Here is a 27,948-nt window from a genome sequence, read left to right on the forward strand (position 1 = left end):
TGTCAATGAGAACAATAATTATAAAACATTTAAAAAAAAAAAAAAAAAAAGTGAAAAGAAAACTAAAAGTGACGGTGACAGGCCTGGTATGGGCATTGAAGCAAAATATATAAAGATAAGGAATTGGAAATGGCGATATGATGGTGGACTGCCATTCTTTCCCATTCAATTATAAGGGTAAGTAGTTCAATCTATGAACAAATATCTGGTTGGACATCATTTTTACTCTTAATTTCCTTTCTCAATTACATTATAAGCCAAAGCAAATGGGAAAAATAAAATAAAAGGAAAAGGCCTTGATGATCAATTTCATTCTACAATCCACACCTTTTGAACAATAAGGATGCAGGGGAAAAACATGTCACAGCAAACATACCTCGGCGAACACCGAGTTTGCATGTCTCAGCTCCGGTTGTGTAGAAACTTGCTTGCTTGTGACGCCAAAGCAATCGACTTTGCATCTGTATTTTTCATCACCCACTCCCTCTCCGCCCGCCTTTGATGTTGCCTCGCGTTCTTGGCCCTCTTTGGTGCCAACCGTGCATCCCTCTCCATGAAAGCAAGCCTGAACCTCTCAGCCATTGGCAATTCGGAGGAATCTGGAGCCACCGACGAAGCAACAACCCTTGGAGCAACACCATGAAATGCCCATGTCTTGGGGTCGATGTCCTTCACAATCGGATCATCCAATGCTAGTTCAGGCAATGCTTCATGGGGAACATGAGCCCCACGAAATCCAAGGGGTGATGGCTTTGGATTAACTATAATACGTGGGCATTCTGAGGCCAGTATCTCTTTTGAATGCTCATCAATTGTTGGCTGTAAAGGGAAAGGAAGGAGTTATGCACACTCAACTGCCAAAAAGGTCTCAACATTGAGCAATTAATAATAGAGGGGTCCCTACTTATAGCTCAGTTGTAGACTGAGTTTCAACACTGAGGTCATGAGTTCGAGTACCCAATGTGGTGTGTGTGGCTGTGGGTGTGGGTGCGTGTGAAGGAAAAGGAGAAAAGAAGAAGAAGAAGAAGAAGAGCAATTAATAATAGAGGTACACTATGATGCTAGGCCTTGCAGAAACATGTGTTGCTCAGCCCACCAACATGTACAGGTGGAGCCCCCCTTTGGGTGACATAGACCTCATTCGCATTGAGGGCCTATTTGGATTAGTGGAAAGCATGGGAAAAGACATTATTTCTCGGGAAACCTTGTTTCCAAGAAATTGTGGAAAAGGAAACATTGTTTTCCAAGTTTGTTTCTCAAAAAGATTTTCCTGATTTTCCTAGAAATTTGGGACCTATTTCCAAATTTGTTATTTGAAAAACAAAATCCCGGTAATTACTGAAATGTGCCAGATTAGCACATTGTAGCACGTTGGGATATTTGATGATGGACAATGGCAAATGTGGCATATGCAGCATCTGTGTGGCACTTGAAGCTGAATTGTAGCACACATGGCACGTGTGAGGTGCTTGAAGATGCACAGTGGCACATGTCACAAGAGATACATTGCACATTTGGCACATGTGGGCACTAGAAGCTAGAAGGTAACAATTGTGCACATTGGCACCTTGGCATGGGGCATATACGGAGCGAGTGAAATGGACGATGGCACATGTGGCACATTGGCACATGTTGGGTGCTTTGTTTGATGATGGGCAATTGCAAATATGGTATATGCAGTACATGTGGCACTTGAAGCTGAATTGTAGCACACGTGACACATGTGAGGTGCTCGAAGATGCACAATGGCACATGGCACAAGAGATACATTGGCACATTTGGCACGTGGGCACTTGAAGCTAGAAGGTAACAATTGTACACACTAGAACCTTGGCACATGTGGCATATATAGAGCCAGTGAAGATGGACGACGGCACATGTGGCACACATTGGCATATGTTGGGGGGGCTTTGTTTGATGATGGGCGATTGCAAATATGGCGTATGCAGGATGTGTGGCGCATGAAGCTGAATTGTGGCACATGTGAGGTGCTTGAAGATGCAGTGGCACATTCGGCACATGTGAGCACTTACAGCTAGAAGGTAACAATTGTGCACATTGGCACCTTGGCACATCTGATATATATGGAGCAAGTGAAGATGGACGATGGCACATGTGACACATTGGCATATGTTGGGTGCTTTGTGCATGTGGGGGTGCAAGAGAAGATGACAGAGATACATGTGGCACATTAGCACAAGTTGGATACTTTGCACATCTAGGGCGAAAGAGAAGATCGATGGTGGCACATGTGGGACACAAGAAGATGGATGGTGGCACTTGTGGAGCATAACTGAATATCAGTGATGGCTCATGTGGTACATGGCATGCGTGGCAAATGTGACGCAAGGTGGCACATTTCAGTCTAACTCTTGAGAAAACTATTTTCCTTGTGGGAAAATGCCTTAGGGGTGGTGGGATTTTTTTTTCCCAAAAAACAAAAACAAAAAAGGATGTGTGAAATGATGTTTCCCATGTATTCCCACAAAGAAAGCCTTAACAAAAAATGGAAATTTAATTTCATAGGAAATGGTATTTCCTTTCCTTTCCATGAATCCAAACAGACCCTAAAAGAAAATCACCACAAGCATACCTGCTGTGATATGCATATGCAGGCGGCCAGATACCCAATCAGGACAGTTACCAATAGCACTGTGATTTATCAAACTAGTCTTGTAGCACCTTTCATAATACTAAACTTGTTTGATTTAAACTAGGTCTAGCCAAATCTCAACTGGGAATTTCAAGTCAAGTTCCACACGTCTTACCAACACTTGGTTGACTTCACTTGCCAAGACTACTGCACCCCGTAGGGTCTCTTCTTCAAAATTAAATAAAAGGAAAAAAAAAAATGTTGTAAATGAAAAGAAAATGTTTCTTTTGAAAAACAATTAGAGTAGTTTGTTTCTGCTATAATTTATATGAAAATGAAATAATAAAAAATCTACTTTTTTTTCAACATTAATATTTTTAATATGTTTTCTGGATCAAAATAATCATCATAGCCATGTACCAGCAATTTGGGCACAAGGCTATCTGGTTGTCTGATGGAGACTCAAAGTAGGATCGGGTCAACTTGGGTTTTCAAGTGTTTGAACTACCTTAATTCTGACTTGACAAATTCTCCATACTTGGGTCCTAAATATGCTGCTCAAGTATGCAAGTTAAAACCATGATAAATAAATTTTTTTTTTCTAAAGAATATAATTTAATCAAATGACCATTCATTAGTTAGCGATTTGAATCAACAACCAGTGTCTGGTCAAACCGTTGCCGTGAAGAAAAAGAGGAAAAGATAAACATGCTCATGAAGAGTGAGTGCATACCCACACAAACCACTGCAGTGATTGTGCACCATTGGCTATGTCCTTGCTATCCAGCTCTTCCCAGGACTCCTCTTCCACATCATTCAATTTTGGCTTGAAGATACTCAAACACGCTCGTACGGTGAAATCACTCTTAACACACCCTCTGCAATCATTGGATTTAAGTTCTTTTCATAGCCTGCTATAGAGTTTTTAGCTAGTCACAAATCTAAGGGCGTTCATACAGCAAGCAGGAGATCACAAAAAATTTAAATAAATAAAGAAAAGAAAAGAAAAGGGAAAGAAAGAACAAAAATACAATTGATTGTCTTTGCACTGTACATGGGTAGACTAACCAGACCTTCCCATGAGTCACATTGAACCAGCATGTTAAAATTCGTAACCCCAGTTTGGACCATATTTATGACCACCTAAACAATTCTAAGGGTGCATTTGGTAACAATTTCAGGTTAGAAAATATTCTATTAAAAAAAAAAAAAAAGACTTTCTCAGAATCAACTTTTGAAAAAGAAAGGCCTGGAAAGAATAGTATTTGGACGTAAATACTTTGGAGGAATAGATTCAAGCTTGCTTCTAATTGATTATGATAAAATGTCCAATTACCTATGTGGATCACGAAATTTATCGGACATTTTATCAGTTGCTCATAACCTACTAACCATTATTTTGATCAAATGATCCCAGCCACTGATCAATGGTTGACAAAATAGATGGTCCAATTTATTTTTGACAAAAAGGTCTAATCATGGATCTAGACTGTACATCATGTGGGTTCCACCTATGACTCGTCTCTCACGAATATCTTTGAATTAGATGACCCTCTCTATTTCATCAATGCCCAACAAACTTGGACAATCCAGATCGTCTATGACAAAAAATGTTTGATCATGGATGGGGACAATCCACAAGGTGACCCATCTCTTATTCTACATGCCTCTAAAGAATCGTGTTGATCTAATGATCGTACCTCTGATTAGAAGCAAATAAAACAAACGGTCTGAACCACACACACACACACACACTACATGCCTCTAAAGAATCGTGTTGATCTAATGATCATACCTCTGATTAGAAGCAAATAAAACAAACGGTCACACACACACACACACAAGTATCATCACCTGTAGTTCCTTGTTCCTCTTACGAATCAAGTCAATCTGATGATCCTAACTATCTAAATTAGTGGACAACCAGAATCAACATTTATGAAAAATTACCATTTGATCATGGATCTAACTGTTAATTTTGTGGGCCCCACCTTTGCTTCCTCTTCCTCTCAAGAATCACTCTAATAAGATGATCCTAGCCTTTCTTTTTCTTTTCTTTTTTTCTTTTTTAGAGAGGGAGAGAGAGAGAGAGAGAGAGAGAGAGAGAGAGAGAGAGAGAGAGCTGAAATTTATTGAGACGCCCACCGAAAAGCGGGAAATTTTGATCAATGGCAAACAAAATGACTGGTCCAGACCGTTGTTGAAAAAAGTTGTCTGAACATGGATCTTGACCGTTCATCTTGTGGGCCCCGACTTTGCCATCAATGATACTCTCAAGAAGCATTTTGATCTAATGATATTAGCCATCCGATTAATGCCCAACAAAATGGACAATCCAAATCATTTATGACAACAGTCATCTTGTCAACCCCACCTCTGAGTCCTCATTTCTCCCAAGAATGACTTTGATATGACGATATTTAGTCATCTGATTAATGGAAATCAAAATGGACGGCCCAGATCATTTATGACAAAAAAAAAAATCTAAGTCATTTATCTAGACCATCATTCTTGTCCGTGCAAACAAAAAATGGACAGTCCGCGTCATTTATGACAAGTATTTAACTGGTCATTGGGGTTTTTTTTCTGCCTAGATTTCTTTCCAAATCTACGTCTATGCATATGACTCTTATGCATTGATAGGGAAAATCGAGATATTAAAAGATTGAAATAGGGGGAAATTTGGGAAAATCCAAAATTTCCCCATTTTCTTGCCTAAATTAAGTAATTAGGGGCCCAATTTTTAAATAATGATGAGGGTTGGTTGATCTATCGATTCTTGTTGATCTCTTGATTTTTGGATTTTTTTAGTTATCTATAATTTCAATTTTTCAAATTTTTGTTTAATTTGAAAAAAAATAAAAAAATAAAATCAACCCTTTTGTTTTGTTTTAATTTTTCTTATTTATGGTTCCATGTTTATGATCAATGGGTTACATTTGTTGGTAGAAATCAATTTTTTTAAGAAAAATATTTAAAAATAACTATTTATCTAAAAAATATTTTTCCATTTGAAATTTCTTTTTATGGGTGTATGGTTGTATCATGAAATGCATGTGTGTACATGTCTGTTTGTTTGCAAACGTGGATCGATGGATGGATCATGGATGAGCATAAGTATGTATGCATCGATGGATGGATCATTCATGTGTGTATGTGTATATGCATGTATGTATGTATGCACACATGCATGATGGATGGATGGATCATGGATTTGCGTACGCTTGCATGCATGGATGGACAGATGGATGGTTGGTTGGTTGGAAGGTTGGTTAGATGGATGGATGGATGGCTAGGCATGCACATATATATGCATATGTTAGAGTATAATAGAATATATCTAATTAGATTAGGAGTATTTCCATATTTGTTAGATGTGTATCTATTAGGATCTCTCAAGATCCCTTACAGATCTCCTATCTCCTCTATATATTCAATTGTTACTAGAGAAATAATACTGGTTTTAGTTTTGCGTAATGTAGTCTCCATGGTTTAACATGGTATCAGAACATTGATTCTAATATATAATGTCTCCACCACCACACCCTCCATGCGTACCGTTGTCAACCCAATCCCCAAACCTAACCTTCTTCGTCTCTGATGGCCCCTCGCCTCTTACAACAGCCATCAAATCCGGATCTGGCACCACCTCCATCGTCTTTGATGCCAACACCATCACGTCGTTGTGCAACACCAATGCCATTAACTCCAGCCAAATACCTAGATGTCATTGATGCAGGACAATTAACCACTTGCTCTAAAAGTTCGAACTGATAGAGCATGGCGAATTAATCCCTTTATCTCATAGCCTGGACCCCAAATCCATGGGTTAGATCATTGGCCAAACCCTCCTTGTGGGCCCTAAATCCATGGGTTCCACGGGCCACCCACCCCGAATGTGCCCCTGCATCCCACAGGCCACCTCACTTGAGCCCAGTGTGAAAATGCCCCCGCATTAATCACAACCAATGAGAAGTCTCGAACACGAGACCTCCCGCTCTGGTACCAATTCGATGTAGGACAATTAACAACTTGCTCTAAAAGTTCGAACTGATAGAGCATGGCAAATTAATCCCTTTATCTCATAGCCCATGCCCCAAATCCACGAGTTAGGTCCTCGGTCAAACCTTCCTCGTGGGCCCCAAATCCATGGGTTCCGCCTCACATGAGCCACCTGCCTCACATGGGCCCCAAATCCATGGGTTCCGCGGCCCACACGCCCCAAGTGTGCCCCTGCATCCCATAGGCCACCCCACTCAAGCCCAATGTGAAAATGCCCCAGCATTAATCATCCTCTTCCACTATTCAACGTTTCCCAACAACTGTAGTCCTACAACTAAAAAAAAAACTTGCTTTTTTGTTGCTTCGATAACGATCGTTGCCAGCAAAAACAGCTAACATCAACGAACCCATTCCCGTCAAAACCCCAACCCCGACAACACCATCATCTTTGTCAACCCTAGGCGGCCACTGCCATCTCCGTCAGCAATAGCAAAACCCATCACAATCCGTTGTCGCAGCCCCTTTCATACGATCGCCGCCATACTCAATCTCCACCCCTTGCTATCGAGGAACTCGTAGCCCCTACCACCGTCATTGCTCACGCACGACGTCCCTGCCAGAGATCTCTCTATCAGCTATCATCCCTATGAACCCACCCGCTCCGTCTTTCCCATCGCCGAATTTGCCGGCAACATATCCTGCCATTGCCATCGCCCAACTCAACGATCTGAACGAAAAACCCATCTTCATCTCAATTTCCAACCTCCAACATTTGCGTCAATTGCTGCCATTAAAGCAACACCATCCATTGATTCCGGCAGCCCAAGCTTCATCTTTGGCCAGATATGCATTATCTTCTCCGTCATCGGTCGCATTGTCTATAACATCAGAACCTACCAATGCCATTAACACTGTAGTGCAACATCTTTGTTCCATATACCGATGGTGTTGCGCTGCCAATCGTTCATCACCGGGCCCTCCACGATTTCTTCATCCATGCCTGAAGTTACCGATCATTTCACTGATCTTTGCATCTACTTGGCCCATCGTCTCCAGCTATTATCAAAGCAGGGCCATTGATTGTTAGTTGGACGTTGTCACCAGTTTATGGAAGAACCCTAACACGATTTGTTGTCAGACGTGTATCTATTCTCTCACACCTACGGCCTAGATCCGGTGATCTCCTATCAGTTGTTGCCATCCAAGACTCGATCGTTGTGGGACCTATCTGCTTATCTGTTGTGGGGCCCAATAAAGTTGTTTTTCTATGTGGCCACTAATCGCATGGACCTCAATGAAATCTACTGGAGATCTGGATCCCTTATTCCACCTCTACATGCACCACGTGTTTTCATTTGTTGGGCCCTCCACCCTTTTTTACTTGTTGGACCATTGTGGACTATGGGCCGTTAGACTGAGTTGTTGTGGGCCTAGTGGGCCCACCTTAAAAGCCTGATTTGTTGCTTCTGTTGTGGACCAATACTGTGGAACATCGCATTTGTTTGCTAGTGGGCCACCCTTGTGATTGCAATCTTGTTGGGCCTAATGCAATGTAGCAGTGTACCAATGTTGGCCCATTTATCCAGCTTGGACTAGTGCTACTACTAGACCTCCTTGTTTGTTAGATGTGATATCAGTACCGTTGGGCCATAGTTTTTGGTTGTTGATCATCCCCGTAGTTTATGGCCGTTGATCATCCTCGTTTTGATGTTGTTGGGTTATTTTGCCTTTCTGATTTCGTGGTTATTGTTTGGCCTGACTCCTTGTGGTCAAGTTCCTTATGATCGGAATCTCTGCGTGGTCCAGTTAGTCATTAACACTACGTGGGCCCAGTTGTTGATGGCTCATTCTTTGTTAATTCTTAGGTTCTGTCATGCGAGCTAGCCTCCTCCACCACCTACTTCGACGATATAACTTTTTTGAATCAGGCATTTTGACAAGATGTGTATTCTTTCTTCTTGTTTTTTTTATATCAGGCATGTTGGACAGGACTTGTGTTTATGTCAAACGTGTTGGATCAAACTTGCATTTGTGTCGGGCATATGGACCGAAAGAGCAATGGGTGAAATTAGACCTATACACAAGTCGAACTGAGTCAACCTTGGCACAGCTCAGCTCGACCATCAACCAACCTCGGCTCAAACTCGGCTCGACTCGGTCCTCGTGCATGACTGGCCAGCTCAGCTTGGTTCGGTCAGCAGCTCTCGCCAGCTCGAGCCGAGTTCGAGCCTGTGTGACATTTTCTCAAACACATAGATTGCATCTTCAATCTCCCACACTTCGAATGCAAATCAGTGAGAGCGTTTTGTAGGCATTTCATCAAACACTCAATGAGCAATATCAATATCGAGATATGAGGGCAGTCCTACAATGTAAGGTTTTTTTTTATGGGGATTTGTTTCTTCATTCTTCCCTTGAATACCCATTTCGAAATACCCTGATATGAAGGCAGTCCAAGAAACAACACTTCGTTTAGGCATTTCATCAAACACTCCGCGAATAGCATCAAGATCAAAATGACCGGGTCACCGAGCCAATTCGATCTAAGTCGATTTGAGTCGAGGTTCGAGTCGAGTCGAGCTCGGGCAAGCTCGAACTCGGCCTGAATTTTTTTTCGAGCTCCAAAAACCAGCTCAACTCAATCCAAATCATCAAAAGTGAGTCGAATTGCTGATTGAGCTGAACCGAGTCGAGCTTTTCCGAGTCAAGTCGAGTCGAGTCGAGCAAGCTGACTGAGTCGAATTGCTGACTGAGCTAATTCGACTCGTATACAGCTCTAGGTGAAATCCTGGCCACTAGGAATGCTACCAGATCATTCATCAGCTATTTGAAGTATGTTGGTTCACATCCCAAAAATCATCAAAAGTGCCTCTCGCTTAAACCTATTTGTCGTTTTGTCAGCCCATGCTCGCCCCGTGCTATAGTTGCGGTTTTCTTTTGTGTTTGAATAAATGTTATTCCTTTTCAAAGTCAAGTTACTCCAACTTGAGTTTAAGGGGGAATGTTAGAGTATAATAGATTATATTGGGATATCTAATTAGATTAGGAGTATTTCCATATTTGTTGAATGTGCATCTATTAGGATCTCTCTATATCCCTTACACACCTCCCATCTCCTCTATATATTCAGTTGTTATTAGAGAAATAATATGAGTTTGCACAAAAATGAGGCAGATCCAAAGCTCAAGTGGACCACACCAAAGGAAGCAGTGGAAATAATGACACCCATCGTTGAAACCTACGTTAAGGCCCACCATGATGTTTATTTGAGATCCAACATGTTCATAAGGTCATACAGACATGGATGAAGGGAAAACACAAATATCAGCTTGATCCAAAACTTTTCTAGGCCCTAGAAGCTTTCAATGGCAGGCATCAAATCCCCACTATCTTCTATGGTGTGGTCCACTTGAGCTTTGGATCAGCCTCATTTTTGGGCTCATGCCCTAAAATGATCTTTTAAAAAATGAATGGACAGCATGGATATAATATAACACATACATCATGGTGGGGTCCACGGAATTTTAGCATGGAAACATCATGGTAAGGTTGATTTTCGATGTGAAATTCCAGCTCCTTTCCAAACACGTTTTAAAAAAAAAAAAACATTAATACAATTTTACCTCCAATTCACGATAATTATAGCAAATCAAACATGCCCTAAATGGAAACTTATTACGTGTATTTCTTTTTGCAATTTTTTTATTCCTAAACATGTGATTTTACCATCTCCTAAAGTTTCATTGAAAAATCTTGCCATTTTCCCCATGTTTCCCCGAGTCTATGATACATTTCTTGGTATTAGCAATAATATCATCGATATCAATTCATGTTTCTATATCCTTGGTTAGCAATACATGTAACGATACCGATACTACGAACACTGCTTGTAAGGAAATCTCTCCAAATACCTTTACACTTTGAATAACTCCTCTAAGAGAGAAGTTATTGGAATAGCTTCTAGAGGTGTTACCATATGCACTCTACAACCTCACTTTGGGGGGGGGTGGACACATAAACACACAATTAACTTGGGAAACGATTTTCCCTAACAAATATTGACTAACTTTGACTTGACCTAACACTAACCCAACCATGATTAGTTTCTACCTTTTCACATAACTAGGGTCAAGCTACCGTAGCCAACCACTTTTAAAGCCCCAACACCCACCATGGGTCTCACTTACCCTCGCGGGATCCCCTATAGGTCTCATGGATCTGAATGTTCATGTCATACTTATATCGGCCAAATATGACACGCAATACGAGGTTGAATTGGCCCATCCCAAAAACCATGGGCATTATCAGCCAATTTGGGGTGTATAAAACATTGATACAAGCTCAATACGACCTGTCGGCTTAATTCCAAGCCAATAATAAATCATCTCTCATAAGTCCCTCAAAAATAAATAATCCTTAGATTTCTAGTGTGCGATGCAAATGGAAACTGGGTCTTAGATGAAATGGCTGAATTTGAGTTTCAATTATTACATCAAATAAAAGTGATTTGTCTCCTCCCCAATTCACTGAGCCTCTCTAAGACAATGCCCAAATCTTTACGCCTTTCATGCAGATCAGAACTTACCCAGCAAGGGATTTCGCTACCTTAGGGCCGTTATAGTTACGGCCTCCATTCGCCAAGGCTTTAGTGACTCCCCGTCATCAAGTCACCAACTTCCTTAAGCTTCCGGCACCCGGGCAGTCATCATCCCCCATGCATGGTCTTACAACTTTGCAAAGACCTGTGTTTTTGGCAAAACAGAACTAGAAACTAGTTCCTTTTTTAATCACCAACTCAGAGAACCCATCTCCCGAAAACTTCCAAACCCTAATACCATTTCGAGCTATCATCCCACCTCCCTAAACCTACCAAACCCTCATACCATTTCGAGCCTCCCTAAACCTACCAAACCCAGTTGGAGATTCAATCTCACCATTCAAATCAACAATACCAATAAATTCACAATTAGAGACCCCATCTCACCATTTGGATTAATGATTTGATCAATTCACTGTTGGAGGCACTGTTTCACCATTCAAACTAATGATCCCAGAAGATTGATGGTTGGAGACTCCATCTCACCATTCATATTATCAACCCTAATTGATTCAGGGTTGTAGACTCCATCTCACCATTTACTGAAATAGATCGGACGGTCCATTTTTTATCAACGATCAAATTTGGCCCTAGACCTCATATTCATGTTTGGAGATTCCATCTCTTCTTCTTTTTTATTAGACAAATAGACGTTCACATTTGGTGATTCCATCTCACTGTTTACTGGAGCCGATCAACGATCATTGCTCGATCAACATCAAATTTATCCCTAGACATGAGATTCACATTTGGAGATTCCATCTCACTATTTACTAGAGCAGATAGACATTCCTTGTTTGATCAGCAGGTGAATCCTCCTTGAAAAAACTGATACAAAGGGAAAGTCGATTGCACCAACTCAAGGGAAGTCAACCAACACATTTCAAGTATAGTGGTCATGGACATTATGTGGTAGAGTGTCCCTCTCGCAAAGTTTTATAAGGGACAAGAAGGCGAACGATTCAAGGAGAACTTCGAGAGTGTCCCTCTCACAACCTCCAATTCTACAAGGGACAAGGTGAATAGTACAAGAAAAACTTGGTGGAAAACCCGCACTTGTTTCAAGTATAGCGGTGGTGGGCATTATGTCCTAAGAGTGTCCCTGTTGCAACCTCTAGTTTTGCAAACGATGCAAGGAGAATTTCAAGAGTGTCCCTCTCGCAACCTCCAATTCTGCAAGGGACAAGAAGGTAAATAGTACAAGAAAAACTTCGTGGAAACTAGGAGGAAGATGGATGTGAAAATGCCCAAGAAGGTGAATTATCCTCCCGCAAAAATGTCCAAGAAGGTCAATTCTTCTTTACAATTTCAAGTACAATAGGAAGCCTGTCACTCTCAAGTCTCAACCCTATGAGAGAAGAGGAGCTCGAAGAGACAAAGCTGACTTCGTCAATGTTGGGTATGGTTCAACTTGTAGAAGAAAGTCAAGAGCAGGGAATCATGTATACTCTGAGTGCAAGACTGATCCAACTGATGAAGATTGCCCACCCACCTAAGTTTAGGACATCATGTCCCAATTTCAAGATATGGTCCCTGATGAACTACCCAGTGAATTACCCCCCACGCACAACATTTAGTATGAAATTGACTTGGTGCCTGCACCAACTTTACCAGATTTCTCAACTTAATGAATCCATTGAAGTATGTTGAGGCTCTGTCAACAAGTGGAGAAATTATTGGTCAAGGGTTTCATTCAGGAAAGCCTCAGCCTTTGTGTGGTGCCAGCTTGTTGACATAAGAAAGGGATGGTAGCTGGCGGATGTGTGTTGATAGTCGTGCAAACAACAAGATAATGGTAATATACTGTTTCTCGATCCCACAATGGAAGAAATGCTGGATATGATGTTGAATGATGCGATCTTTTTGAAGATCGATTTGCAAAGTGGGTATCACCAAAGAAGAATTCGTCTAGTAACAAATGGAAGACTTCGTTCAAGATGAGGGGATGGATCATATGAACAGCTAGTCATGTCTTAGGTCTAACAAACGCAGCCAGTATGTTCATGCCATGGTATTAAAAAACAATTACATAACAGCCATAATTGTTGTTACCTAACAGAAACGTGGGAGCCGTTATACAATACGGGGCAGTAGGGGCTGCAACGCCCATTCTGAAGAAAAAAATGCCCATAATGGCAACGGTCGTAACAGGGCAATAGGTCCGTAATGGTCCAATATGGGCCATAAAGGCCATTACAGGGGCCATAATGCCGTTATGACCCATACTGTAGTGGTCATGAGGCTGGCCATTAAGACCACCATTACCATTATCAAATACCTTGGTTCATACAGCTTAACGACACTGGTTCATAGGAAAGTTTGACGTTATATACTCCGACGATATTCTCATCTATAGCTGCTCACAAGTGGATTATTTGTGCATCTTCGACAGTGATGATGGGCAACAAGACACTCTACATCAACCTATCCTTCTAGGATACGTTGTATAAGCAGAAGGCGTGAAAGTTGATCCCAAAAGATAAAAGCTACTTCAACTAGCCTACTTCAATGAACATTCACAAGGTTCGCAATCTTCATGGGCTAACGACATTTTATCGAAGGTTTATCCGGAACTTCAATTCCATAATATCTCCAAATACTGGGTGCACAAAGGAAAGTCCTGATGGTAGAAACTTCTGCCTTCAAAGAAATTAAGAACAAGATGATTGAAGCTCTAGTTTTACACCTGCCAGACTTTGACAAAGTCTTTGAATTGGTGTGAGCTGCTTCTCATGTGAGCATTGGTGTAGGGATATCCAGTTGTATCCTTAACGAAAAGCTCAATGACGCATGAAAACAATATCCTGCCTATGACATTAAGTTCTACACCATGGTACGAGTCCTGGAGCACTAAAGGGACTATCTAGTGCATCAAAAGTTCGTACTCCAACCGTGAGGCATTGAAGTACCTGAACTCTCCCAGTAAATGTTCAAGAGAGTATCACACCAAGTGGAGCGTGTACATCTAGAAGTTTACCTTTAACCTCAAGTATTGAGAAGGCATAGAGAATGAGGTGGGGGACTCACCAAGCAGAGTGACATATCTTTTGACTACATATTATTTCTGTAGTGGGACTGAGGAGGTCAAATGGCTTCAGGAAAATCTTCATCGCTCTATCAACCAGGCCAAGCAACAAGTACCCGTGGTTTGCTCTCCATGATGGGTACCTGTTCAGCACTAGGCTATGCATTTTGATGGGCTCTTTGTGAGAAGTGGTGATACCTGAGCTGCATTCCGGTGGCCTAGGAGGTCACTTTGAGATTAACAAGACCATTTCCATGAATTGAGCATCAAGAAAGACATCATAACTGTGGTCAAATGATGTTGAGTGTCACTTGATAAAGAGCATAAACAAAACACTAGTTTGTACACTCCACTACCAGTGCCAAATGGACCATGGAAAAATCTTAGCATGGATTCTCTAGTAAGCCTATTTAGGGCACCACTTTAGACGTGTGAAGCATCTTTGAGGGAAAAAAAAAAAAGTTGCAATTCTCTTTTTCACGGTTGCTTTTAGAAGAGGAGTGGAGAGGGGGAATTGTGTGATCTCTAGTTTTGGCTAGAGGGTTGTGGATCTTCGCACAACCATTCTACCTGATCTTTGCTCCATTTAGTTTTCCTTTTGGGTAGGTTCCTGTTCTTGATTCCAAGGCACCTCTCTTCAGGGACTGCTTCAGAATGATTGAAGTTGTATGGTTTTGAGTAGGTTGAGCTTAGTCACTAGTTAGTCTAGTTTATTGGTTATTTTGATGAGAGATCAGGTCCTCTTTTCTTATCAACTCATCTTTTCTTATTTTGAGGACTGAAGTTGTATGGTAACTTTTTAATTCATCGATGTGAATGCAAAATGGATGGATGATGGATATCTAATTTTTCTATTTTTCAAAAAAAAAAAAAAAAATCTAATTTTCAATCTCTTTTATCGAGAAAAAAAAAACTTATGATTTACAATTCTATTCGATTTGACCCCTCATATGAAAACTTTGATTAGGACTGTTCAATCAGTGTAACTTTCAGCCTATGCTTCTGTAGGTGGCCCACAATTTGGATTCTCAACAGAATATCCCACATGTATGGTGAATGAGAGTATGAGACACGTCAAATTGTACTATTGTAGTCTTGACCCACAAACTTTTCCTTTTAGCAGATGTTCTACAAACTCTGGAGCATTTTCAATACTTGCAAAAGAACATGAAACATGCGGGCCCCAGATAGATGGGCCAAGTCTATGATGATGATGACTGGTGATAGAAGTAGATTAAAGAAGAGAATATACCCGCATCTCAATATTTCCAATGAATGGCAATGACCGACAAGCTCTGAAACACCCAGTGCAGTAATTTTGCCACAATGGCTGCAGACAAACAATTCCCTTACTGATCAGAAATTTCATGAATTTTCAAGTGTATTTGAAAAGTATGATGCATCCATGAAGAACATGAAACTGAACCAAATATGAGTAGACGAGCAAAATTAATAATTATAATTTCAGGAATGCTACTGCAAATTACTTTTGCACGTGAGGACGTGCTATAAATGTATCTAGACCACTCATCTAGCCTACCATAATATATGTGCGCAAGGTCCGATCATTTAGCCTGACCAGCAATCATGGGTGCTTAATTGGAACAGGGCCCAATATTGCGAGTGATCACTTTAACTGAAATCGAACAGTTAGGATTGTCCAACCAGCTTGATTTATGGGCCGTTGCCCATATGCAGTGAAGCCTGCCAGATGAGTTGTCCAGTCTTGGACATCTCAGCCATGTATCCTCACCATGAGAACTCATGAGCAGAATGTGCAAAAAAACTCATGTAGTTAGCACTACTTTTAAAGTATTAGCAAATCTAAGCAAACAGTTAATTGTGCTGATAAAGTGAAAAAAGTTTATCATTTCAAATAATAACATATTAGTTAAGCAAAATACCAATTCTTGATCCCATACCTTATGTCAACAGCTCGAAGATTCTTACACATCTCTGCTACTCTAGTCAGACCAAGATCACTAACGTCAGATCCAGAGACATCTAGGATATCCCAAGAACTTTCAGCCAATATCATCAGGATATCATCATTCAGTAATTTTCTTCTCCTTGCAATAGCCATCATTGCCATCTGCAGTTCATAAATAAATAATAAATAAATAAAAACTCCAATTAAACAAAGTTTCAAACAAGTGTACATTACATATCAACGGTTCCTTCTCATAGGTCAGACCCTTATTAGGAAACCTGAGATCATGTTATGTTCTTAACTATAACAGGCATACAGAACAGGATCTGTCCAATTCAAATGAGTTCCATCGTCACTGTATAATCCACCAAGTGGGGCAACTCAGCCAAGTTTTTAATGCCCACTTTCAGCTTTCACGGTTCTGGGAGTTAGTCAAATAAGACTAATTCCTCTTCTTCTTCTTTTCCTTCAGGATGATAGGATAGGACAGAAGTCTAGACCAATTCAGCTGATGTACGCGAGGTAGGTAATAGAAATACCCTGTAAATGAAATGGTATTACATTCATGCTAATATATTTATCATTGATATTAAATATTTAGAAAATTCAAATAGGAGTTTTTGTAATCAACCCAAGGCTGTCAAGTTCATAAAATCATCAAACAGTTGAAGACAACAATCTCACCAAAGAGTGGACCGTTACACAATCATAAACACGGTAAAAAAAAAAATTTTAAAATAAAGGAATACATATTTGGAATCCTCTAAATATTTTGGATTTTACGAAATGGTTTGGATTTGGTGAGAAATCTTGACTCAAATCAAAGACAGGTCATAACTCAAAGGTGACAAAAAATCCAAAGAAGCTTCTTCTTTTCCAAATGTTAGCATGAATTCCAATGGAAATCCAAGTCTATGCATGATTCTCATGCATTGACATGGATTTGTATTTTGTGGTGAAAAAGTTAAGATTTAAGTGGAAAATGAGGGAAATTGGCGAAATCCTAATTTCTAAATTTTTATATTGGAAAGTGTGTATGTCATACATTACTAACTAATGTGGAAATTTTCTTTATTGATGAGTGTTGGCCACAATCTATTGATTGGCTGCAAATATTTATATATATATATATATATATATATATATATATTATATTGATTTTCTTTGACAACACATGGTTTAGACCCCCTATAAAATGGACAAATATTATGTATAGTTGTTTTTGCAAAATTTTGATTCCTAAATGTGTAAACTTGTCTTTTAACATCTCCTGAAGTTCCAATGAAAAATTCCACCTTCCGAACATTTCACACCTTCAAATAGCAATATTTTTCCAAGTATTGGCGATAATATCAGCGATACAGATACTGTTTCCATATCCCCGATCATTGATACATGTAACGATATTGATGCTCTGAACGCTAGCAAGATGACTAAAATGAGTTTCTGAGCTTTCTTTAGCGCTAAAATTAAGAAAAAAGGTGAAAGAAAAGAGAATCAAAATAACAAAAAGGAGGCCTTTATGGTTGTATTAGCCCCGTAACAACTGATATTGTGACCAATTGTTCGGGTCCACTATTTTACCCTTAAAATGCATAGTCCATGAGCGATATGGATCCAATACAGCCATACCAGATCTGTATTGGCCGATGTTCTAAACCATGATCAGTGATCGTACGAGTGCTTGATGTTGGATAAATAACGATGTTACAACTCATGTAATGTGCCAAGACTATTCAAGATTTATGAACATCTGAAGCTCATTTCACAAACGAACATCACAACACGCATCATTGTCTAGGGAAAGACAAACTAAAGTTTACTTCAGACAAAACCAATGAGGAGCATCCCATGCGTCTGAAATGAGAAAGAATCTAGCCTCTGGCTACCTCCTAAGTAAATCCGAATGCAAGTTAATTCAATCAGTTAATAATATCCAAGAATGAAAAGGGTATTTCTCTGAAGTTATCTTCAAAATGAATATTTTAAATGAAATAAATCTTTCAATTCTTCTTCTGCTCGTATTGTATTAGTGTTCCAATGTGTGGCATGGTAGACTAGGATATGTAACTTCTGAACTCTAAAAGATTGACCGAATCTGGACTTATCACTAATATCAAGAGTGAAGATCTCAAGAGGTGTACCTATGAAATCTAATCCAAGATTATCAAAAAGTCCTTTCGAAGTGTAAGAGCATCGAAAATATAGAATTGGTCCACTCTGGTATTTATGATCTCAAGAGGCGTAGACATGAACTTGCAAAAGGATACTCACAAGAGAAGGTTCTCAAATCCTACTCTCCCCTCACATGCCAATATCGTTCATGCGTGCAAGATTCAAGGCTATCCATATCCATCAGACTGGCACCATGTTGGACCATGTTCTATGAGCGGTCGTCCCAAAATCAGGCTGGTCCAGTTACCAGGCAGTCCATACATGCATGTCGAATGTAGCTGTTCATCCATTAGTTTTAAGTTGTGCATTTTTTCCGTACATATGTCCTACCCATCGACTGGACCAGCATCAGTGTGACCTTTTGGCCACAGAATACACGTTGGGGCCCAAACAATGAATGGCCAGATCTCGCATTTATGCGTGTTTGGTTAAGAATAGAATTCAAATTCTACTCTTGCAGCTGGCCCTCGTATTTCTCCTCATTTGTGAAAGATCAAAGGCTATCCATAAGACAGACCCCACATAAGATTATAAAAAGCCATGACCTCAAAATCAGGCTGGTCAAGCTGGGCCATATGAGCATGTCAAAGAAGTTTTTTTTTTTTTTTTTTCTTTGGTGAAAGGTAACAATTTTATTATAGGGTAAGGCTGAAGCCAGAAAACAACCAAATGGCAATCACAACAAAATAGGACACTCAGCAAAGTCCTCTATATTTGACGCCCATGCCCTTACATCCATTTTAGCCCTCCTAAAGACCTCAAAGACTGACCCACTACGATTACGGAGACGAAGTTGGTCAATTATTTTTCAATCATCCAATTTTCCTACACATGCATCCTACCTGTTGACTGATCAGCATGATTTTTTTACTACAGAACATACATGATGGGACCCAAATAATGAATGGCCCTAGGCCTCGCATGCAAGCATGTATGGGAAGAATAGGATTCAAATCCTACTCCTGCAGGTGGCCATTGTAGTTCTCCCTCACAAGCAAAGCGAGTAACCAAAATATGAAGGCTCTATATCAAACCAATCTACGGCTCAAGCAACAAGGTAAGCAGTGGCTAAGAAACAATGTATGGTAATAGAAGTGTCGGCCTCACATGATGCAAACAGGCCCAACCTTGCATGTGTTACACACCCGATCTAGCTCACACAAGTTCAAGCCCAAGCCCGACAACCAGCCCACTCCAGCCCATGATCTCTTTGACAAGTCAGATTACTAGAAGCATGTTGACTGGTCAAAGCCTTGGAAAGACTCAAATGCAATCAATACCCATGCCCCTTGGAACTTTCTCACACACCTTGGGATTCTTATGCACTTTGTAAAGCACCACATACAGCTTGGAACCCTCATCATGCACATAGAAACCATGAGCAACCATATAAAAAAAATGTGGAGATAGTTATGGCTTGCCTTGGAAGCCAACTTTGCATTTACTTCTCTCTCATTTCTTATATTTTTCCCTTTTCCTATGCATGCTATGTAGAACTTTATATATGCTTCTTAGTTGATGTTAGAGTTCAATATATTTTTTTATATTTGAACGAAGATTGGAGTTTAATCCATTGTAGGACTTGCAAAACTGAGTTTGTAAACCTTTGGATCGAGTTTGTCTTCTCGAATCGTTTACATCAGATTGGTATCAAAGCAGGTTATTCCCACACCTTGTTCCCATCTATGGCAGCTCAAGGAAGAGTCGTGGTCAGGAACAAAATGCAATTCTTGAAGATATGGAGGCTTTGAGAAGGCGAGTGGAGGAGCTCAAGCAAGAGCTAAACTGTAGATAGCAGTCGGACCAAGGTACGAACTCCAGTAGTAGCAACTTCTCCAACTTTGAAAATCATTTTCAGTGCCGGCAACAGCCCTCTCTAGAAAAAAGATTGGTGAATGTTATAAATAAATAAAAATAAATAAATAACCTGATCATGGCATCAAGGTTGAAGTGCCGGACTATCAAGGTCGACTTGATCCCGACGAGTTTGTGGACTGGTTAAACAACGTCGAGACTTTCTTTGAATGGAAAAACTTGACCGAAGAAAAGAAGGTCAAGTTTGTAGCACTAGCAAGTCACCTAAAGGGATATACACTCATTTGGTGGAAGCATGCCCGAGAATAATAGGGCAAGTAGAGAATCCAAACTTGGGAGAAGATGAAAAAAAAAAAAGTTGAAGTCCAGGTTCTTGTCGGTTGAGATTATGCTCAATCACTCTATCAAAGCTTTCTCAATCTTCGTTAAAGAAACAAATCTATGACCAAGTACACAGAAGAATTCTTTCAATTTTGGAGCCGAAATGACATTCACGAGTCCAATGACCAACTTGTGGCTCGAAACATTGGTGGTCTCAATCTACCCTTGCAAGATGAACTTTCCCTTCACCATCAAAGAAGCTTTCCAATTTGCCACCAAAGTTGAAGCCAAACTAGCCCGTTCTACTTCTTGCTCTTTCAAAACATTATCTCAAACTGTGTCTAAGAAACCAACCACCCAAAGTGCTCAAATCTACAAAAAACCTAATCCACTTAAGCCTACCCCAACCGCAAAAAGCCTACCCTCTACTTCTTCTAACCCTTCTAAAGTAGCCCAAAACTCCATCACTTGCTTCCGATGTGGTGAAGCCAGCCACCGCTCATATGAATATCCCGTTCAAAGGCAAAAAGTTGAAACCCATCTTGCAGATCCTATTTACGACGAAGAACAAGAACAAGAGGAAAACCAACCTGATGAGGAGCTTGATGATGCATCCAAGAAGATTCGGCAAATGGAGAAGATGTGTACCCGGATGATGGAGAGACCTTGGTAATTCACCAAGTCCTTTCGGTTCCAAAAGCAAAGAAACAGCCATCACAATGCCATAACATCTTCCAAACAAAGTGCACAGCCAATGGAAAGGTTTGCAATGTCATTATTGATAGTGGTAGCTGCAATGATCTTGTTTCCAAAGAGATGGTTGATAAGTTGAAACTAAAAACCGAAAAGCATCCAAACTCATATAGTATTGCTTGGTTCAAAAAAGGTAACGAGACTCTGGTCGAAAAACGATGCTTGGTAAAGTTTTCGATTAGAAACAACTATAAAGAGTCGATGGATGCTTGTCACGTTCTATTGGGGAAACCTTGGCAATTTGATCAAAAAGCAATCCATGATGGCCAAAAAAACACTTACACGATTCAACTTGACCAAAAGAAGAAAACTATTCGGTCATTCAATCAAAGTGTTGAATTAGACCAGCTTAAAGAAGACTTGAAGGTTCTTACCATGACTCAATTTGTAAGAGAAATTAAAAGAGATGAAGTGGTACACGCTTTAGTAGTAAAAGACAAAATCAGCCCCACCCCTATCCCGAAGCCGGTCGAAGCTCTCTTAAGAGAGTTTGATGATTTGATTCCGAATGAGCAACCTAGTGGATTACCTCCACTAAGAGATATTCAGCACCAAATTGACTTCATTCCCAGTTCAAGCCTTCCAAATCTGCCTTATTACCGGATGAGTCCAAAAGAATGCAAAGAACTAAACCAACAAGTTGAAGAGCTATTGGACAAAGGCTTGATCCATGAAAGCCAAAGTCCTTGTGTTGTCCCAACCCTCTTAACACCCAAAAAGGATGGAACATGGAGAATGTCTATTGATAGCCCGGCTATCGATTGGATTACCATCAAGTATAGGTTCCCTATTCCTAGACTTGATGACACGGTAGACATGTTGGCAGGTGGGTTTAAAAATCTTTCCCAAAATAGACCTTAGGAGCGGATGCCATCAAATAAGAATCCGATCGGGTGATGAATAGAAGACCGCTTTCAAGACACAAGAAGGACTTTATAAATGGCTTGTGATGCCATTTGGGTTGTCCAACGCTTGAGCACATTCATGAGGGTGATGAACCAAAACTTACCTTCGTTTGATTAGTAAATGTGTGGTTGTTTACTTTGACAATATTCTCATTTATAGCACTGATCCAAAGCAACATCTTGAACACCTTCAGCAAGTACTTCAAATCCTTAGGGATGAGAAGTTATTTGACAACTTCAAGAAATGTTCATTCATAGTGGAACAGCTCGTGTTCTTGGGTTTTCTAATGTCTCATACAAGTGTTCAAGTAGATAAAAAACAAGGTTCAAGCTATAGTTGACTGGTCCTCTAATATAGGGGCATCTTCACACCGGGCTTGAGTGGGGTGGCCTGTGGGATGCGGGGGCATACTCGAGGTGGGTAGCTCGTGTGAGGCGGGCACCCCTATGTGAAGCGGGGGCACACTCGGGGTGGGCAGCTCGTGTGAGGCGGGCACCCCTATGTGAAGCGGGGGCACACTTAGGATAGGCGGCCCGTGTGAGGCGGGTGGCTTGTGTGTGGTGAAACCCATGTGAAGTGGGGCCCACGATGGGGGTTCAGCTGAGGACTTAACCCATGGGAAGTGGGGCCTAGGCTATGAGATAAAAGCAGTATCAAAGTGGCAGCTTTTAGAGTAAGTGGTTAGTTGTCCTGCGTCAAAGTGGTATCAAAGCAGAAGGTCTTGTGTTCAAAACTCCTCACCGAGGGTGATTAATGCACGGGCATTTTCACACCAGGCTTGAGTGGGGTAGCCTGTGGGATGCAGGGTCACACTCAAAGCGGGCAGCCCATGTGAAGCGGGGGCACACTTGGTATGGGCAGCACATGCGAGGCGGGTGGCTTGTGCGAGGCGAGACCCATGTGAAATGGGCCCATGTGAAGTGAGGCCCACAAGGGGGTTCGACCGAGGGCCTAACCCATGGGAAGTGGGGCTGGGCTATTAGAAAAAATGACTGATTCGCCACGCTATATCAGTTTGAGCTTTAGAGCAAGTGGTTAGTTGTCCTGCGTCACCCTCCCCGAAGAATATTGGAGATGTATAGAACTTTCATAGCTTGGCATCGTTTTATCGACGACTGATCAAAAATTTCAGCTCCATCATAGTCCCCATCACCAATTTCTTGAAGAAAGCCAAGTTTGCATGGACAAAAGAAGTCGAGGCAAGCTTCTAACTCATAAAGAAGCTCATGATCGAAGCTCCCATCTTAGCCCTTCCAAACTTCGACAAAACTTTTGAAGTTCATTATGATGCCTCTAAAGTTAGCATTGGAGTTGTCCTAAGCCAAGAAACAAGGCTAGTGACTTTCTTTAGCCAAAAGCTCAATGACACAAAGGCCCAGTACTCAACATATGACTTGGAGTTCTATGCCATAGTCAAAGCATTGCGATTTTGGCAGCGTTACCTCATTCAAAGGGAGTTTATTCTATTCTCAGACCATGAAGCCCTCAAATTTTTAAATGCCCAAAAGAAACTAAATAGCAAACATACGAAGTGGGTAGCTTATTTACAAGAATTCATGTTGGTTTTACGACACAAGTCATGGTGTGTCGTAAAGGTTGTTACGTAAAGGTAACGGTGGCAACTGTTACAAGTTACGGGGTCGTAACGGCCGTAACAGCCGTTATGGAAAAAAATGACCCGTAATTGCCGTTAATGGCACATTACTTCCCCTATAAAGGCCATAATAGCCCCGTAATGGTCTATTATTACGAGACGACACATGTATTTCATACTTTTTAATCAACACTACAGGGCACATACAGGTTTTTCAGGGGTTTTCAATAAATAAATAAAAAATTTAAAAAGAGACCGTAACAGCCGTTATGCCCCGTATCGTAAAGGTAACGGTGGTGACTGTTACAGCCACTGTTACCGTTGCGGAACACCTTGGACACAAGTCCAGCATAGAAAGGAGGCGGATGTGCTTAGTAGGAAGGTGACTCTCCTTGGAACCTTCGCTACCAAGGTCATAGGTTTTGAAATAATATCTAAACTTTATAAGAATGACAAATATTTTTCGAAAATCACAGAAGAAATGAATGATGGGCAACAAGAACTAGTTGGCGCTTTCAAAATGCAAGATGGTTTCTTGTTCAAACAAACAGGTTGTGCATTCCTAATAGTTCTCTCCGAACTAAAATTATAGATGAAATTCACAAAGAAGACATTGGAGGACACTTTGGCTAGAACAAAACCGTAACCTTGTTTGAAGAAGGGTACTTTTGGCCTAAGTATAGGAGAGAGATCTCTTGATATGTGTCACGTTGTCCTGCTTGTCAAGCAACCAAGGGGAGTGCCAAAAACAGTGGCCTTTACATGCCATTGCCGATTCCAACAGTCCCATGGACTGATTCAAGCATGGATTTCATGCTAGGCCTGCCCCGAACTCAAAGAAACACCAATTCTTTGTAGTAGCAGTCCGGTTTTAAAAAACGGCTCATTTTACACCTTGAGGTCACACCACAGATGCAACAAATGTGGCCAATATTTTCTTTAAGAAAGTTGTTAGTTTGCATGGCGTTCCAAAAACCATAACTTCCAACCATGATGTAAAATTTGTAAGTCACTTTTAGTGAACCCTATGGAAGAAGTTGGAGACCAAGCTACAAAATAGCAGCGCCTTCCATCCCCAAACTGACGGCCAAACAGAGGTTGTAAATCAAAGTTTGGAAAACTTGTTAGGAGCTCTAGCTAGCAAGAAGGCCAATCAATACGATTTAGTGCTAACTCCTATCCCATGCCGAGTTTGCCTACAATAGATCGGTTAACCAATCCATGGGAAAGAGCCCCTTCGAAATGGTGTATGGGAGACCGCCTAATAGTGTGCTTGATTTGATTCCTCTACCACTTCTCAATCAACAGAGTGATGATGTAGCAGCAATGGTAGAAAGGATTAAGGAACTTTTTTTTAATGTTTTAAGGATCAAAGAACTTCATCGATAAGTTTAGCAAAATCTTCAAAAAAGTTATCAAAATTACAAAGTGGCGACTGATGTGCATAGAAAAGAAGAAGAGTTTGAAAAGGAGGACCTCGTTGTGGTTTTCTTACGGAAAAAAAAAAAAAAAAGATTTCCAAAGGGAACGTATAACAAGCTACAATTCAAGAAGATAGGACCTTGCAAGATATTAAAGAAACTTGGGCCAAATGCTTATAAAATTAACCTTCCTAAAGGCTTTCTTTGTTTTGTTCCTCTTCTTTAATGATATTTGGTTATCTTTCAAAAAAAAATTTAACCTTCCTAAAGGCTAAAACATCTCCCATATCTTCAATGTTGTTGATTTATATAGGTAACATGGCGATCCAAATGAGTTGCCCAACGAAGAAATGCAAATGTCAGATCCAAAATATGATGAAGAAATTGTGGACCGCATTCTCAATCATAGAAACATCACTTCTCGCAGCAACTCTTGTACACAATACCTTGTCAAGTGGAAGAATCGCTCGGATGCAAAAAATTCTTGGATATCAGAAACCAAATTGAGAGAGATTGCTCCCACCAAAATGAACCTATACAAGGCTGAACTCGAGGTCAAGTTCTCTTCCAAACTAGGGAGAATGATGCAAACAGGCCCAACCTTGCACGTGTTGTACACCCAATCGAACTCACAAAAGTTCAAGCCCAAACCCAAAGACCAGCTCATGCTCTCTTTGACAAGTCAAAGATTGCTAGAAGCATGTTGACTAGTCAAAACCTCGGAAAGACTCAAGTGCAACCAATACCCGTGTATCTTGGAACTTCTCACACACCTTGGGACTCTTATGCATTTTGGAAAGCACCACATGCAGCTTGGAACCCTCATCATATACATAGAAACCATGAGAAGCCATAAAAAAAGCATGAAAATAGTTATGGCTTGCCTTGGAAGCCAACTTTGCATTTATTTCTCTCTTATTTCCTATGTTTTTCCCTTTTCCTATGCAGGCTATGTAGAATTTTATATATGCTTCTTAGTTGATGTTAGAGTTCAATTTATTTTTTATATTTGAATGAAGATTGGAGTTAATCCATTGTAGGCTTTGTGAAGCTGAGTTTGTAGACCTTTGGGTCGAGTTTGCAGGCCACTCTTGGCTGATATTTGTAGCTTTAAGCTACCTTTTAATCAAAGTTGAAGTAATCTTATTTCTCTCTTCCCCACTCAACATGTGTGACCTGCTTGTCTTCTCAAATCGTTTATATCATCACACCAAAACTCAAACAGTCTCTTGACATAAAAGAAACGACCACTTTACTAAGAAGTTTCCTTTCATATAAGAGAGAGAAAGAAATAAACTACAAATACATACTGAAGGATTCAACAAATAATTTCTATCCAGTACCTTTATATCTGGTGGAAAACTTGCAGCAATCTCGCTTAAGTCAGCAATGATGTCCTCAAAATGTCGCCCAAGGACTCCGAGACATAAGCTGACTAGACTTCGACGTTTGACCTTTTCAAGAGGTGACCCTGTAATGGATATTCTTGACAAGTTAATATCCTCTCAAGAGTAGGCATTTTCACTTTGTACACCAATGAAATTCAAATACAGCATTCACTGAGAAACCATCTTCTGAAATAGACTTAGTGATGCATCCTGCCCATGCATCATATGTGAGAGAGACACATGTTTAACTGAATGGACCATGCATCCCACAAGTCTATACAACTGTCAGATGAGGTCTGGAATACCCATTTGTATGATTGATTTTACTTTAAATGCCAACCGTAAGCACCTAGGCCAAATGGTTGTGTATACACACATGTAGGGAGGGCTCGTAAAGGGATTTTTGGTGTTACAATCATTCAATCAGATAGATGCCAATATGCCTAGTTGTGTGTGTGTGTGTGTGCGTGTGTGTGTGTAAGTCCAGGCCAGTATATTCCATCTCTTATCTCCACAGGACAAGAAAAAGCCCTAATCTATGCATGTAATAGCAATTGATGAATATGAGAAATAAATGAATTTTTTTCTGGCTCCAATCCTCAGTCAAGGAAATAATTACATGGGTTTTTCAGCATATCAATTAAGAAAACATCACATGGTTTTGCAAAGAAAGAATTATAGGATCCTGACCCGCAGATATGCAAAGTACTCGATTTTTCAGTTTGTACAAGTGGGACCGATAATTCAACGATCCAGAATCCAGACCATCGGTGTGTTGGGCCCCACCATGGAAAGATCATGCCCAAAAGATCACCATGATCAGACAATCTTTACCTTTCCATTAGTGCGATGCAAATAAACAGTTAAAGGAGAGAAATACATCAATTTTCCACATTCAACGGAAAGAAAAGGCACGTGATTGGTGGCTATCCAATCTGAGGGAATTTCAAGGCATATGCAATCCATGATGGGGTTCAACGCACCAACGGCCTGCATAACTGAACCATGGACACCCAGCTGGTAATCCCTCTTTGCACAGAATCACCCCAATTAAGAAACAATCATGTGGGTTCTTCGAAAAATCACATAAAATGAAGGAAACAAGTAGATTGGTTTTGCAGGAAAGGAAGAGAAATGATGGGTTTGAAGAAGATACCGTATGATGCTGTAAGAAGGGGTTTCGGAAACGAATTTAGCTGAAGCTTTTCCAATGAAGAAGTTAGTTTAGCTGTAGATTTGCCTTTTTCCATCATACGAAGAGACGGAAAGGGTGGCGAAGCACAGATTTCCTTTCTCTTTTATTTTCTTTTCTTTTGTTTCCTTTTTTGCGCGTATGTATTTCTTTTTTTAAAAAAATAAAAAAAACACTGGAAATGGATGTTTTTTTTTCTCGTGTGTACCAGAAAACGTGTCACGTCTCCCATCTTC

The 27,948-nt window shown here is 40.5% G+C and overlaps 1 protein-coding gene across 2 annotated transcripts; it reads right to left on the reverse strand.

Annotated features, from left to right (window-relative positions):
* Positions 1-138: 138 nt before the first annotated feature.
* On the reverse strand, positions 139-27,858 carry LOC131221257 (uncharacterized). Of its 2 annotated transcripts, XM_058216460.1 has the most exons (6): positions 27,677-27,857; positions 26,476-26,603; positions 16,140-16,309; positions 15,470-15,547; positions 3,327-3,471; positions 139-819 (listed from the first exon to the last, which is right to left on the reverse strand). In XM_058216460.1, the coding sequence occupies exons 1-6, from the start codon at positions 27,771-27,773 to the stop codon at positions 403-405; spliced, it is 1,035 nt and encodes a 344-aa protein (XP_058072443.1). In that variant the 5' UTR covers positions 27,774-27,857; the 3' UTR covers positions 139-402. The 2 variants fall into 2 exon arrangements, with proteins under 2 accessions (XP_058072443.1, XP_058072444.1); XM_058216461.1 differs by lacking the exon at positions 15,470-15,547 and having other exon boundaries at positions 27,677-27,858.
* Between the last annotated feature and the right edge of the window lie 90 nt (positions 27,859-27,948).

The sequence above is a fragment of the Magnolia sinica genome, chromosome 12 (assembly GCF_029962835.1).
Source record: "Magnolia sinica isolate HGM2019 chromosome 12, MsV1, whole genome shotgun sequence".
NCBI classification, from domain to species: Eukaryota; Viridiplantae; Streptophyta; class Magnoliopsida; order Magnoliales; family Magnoliaceae; genus Magnolia; species Magnolia sinica.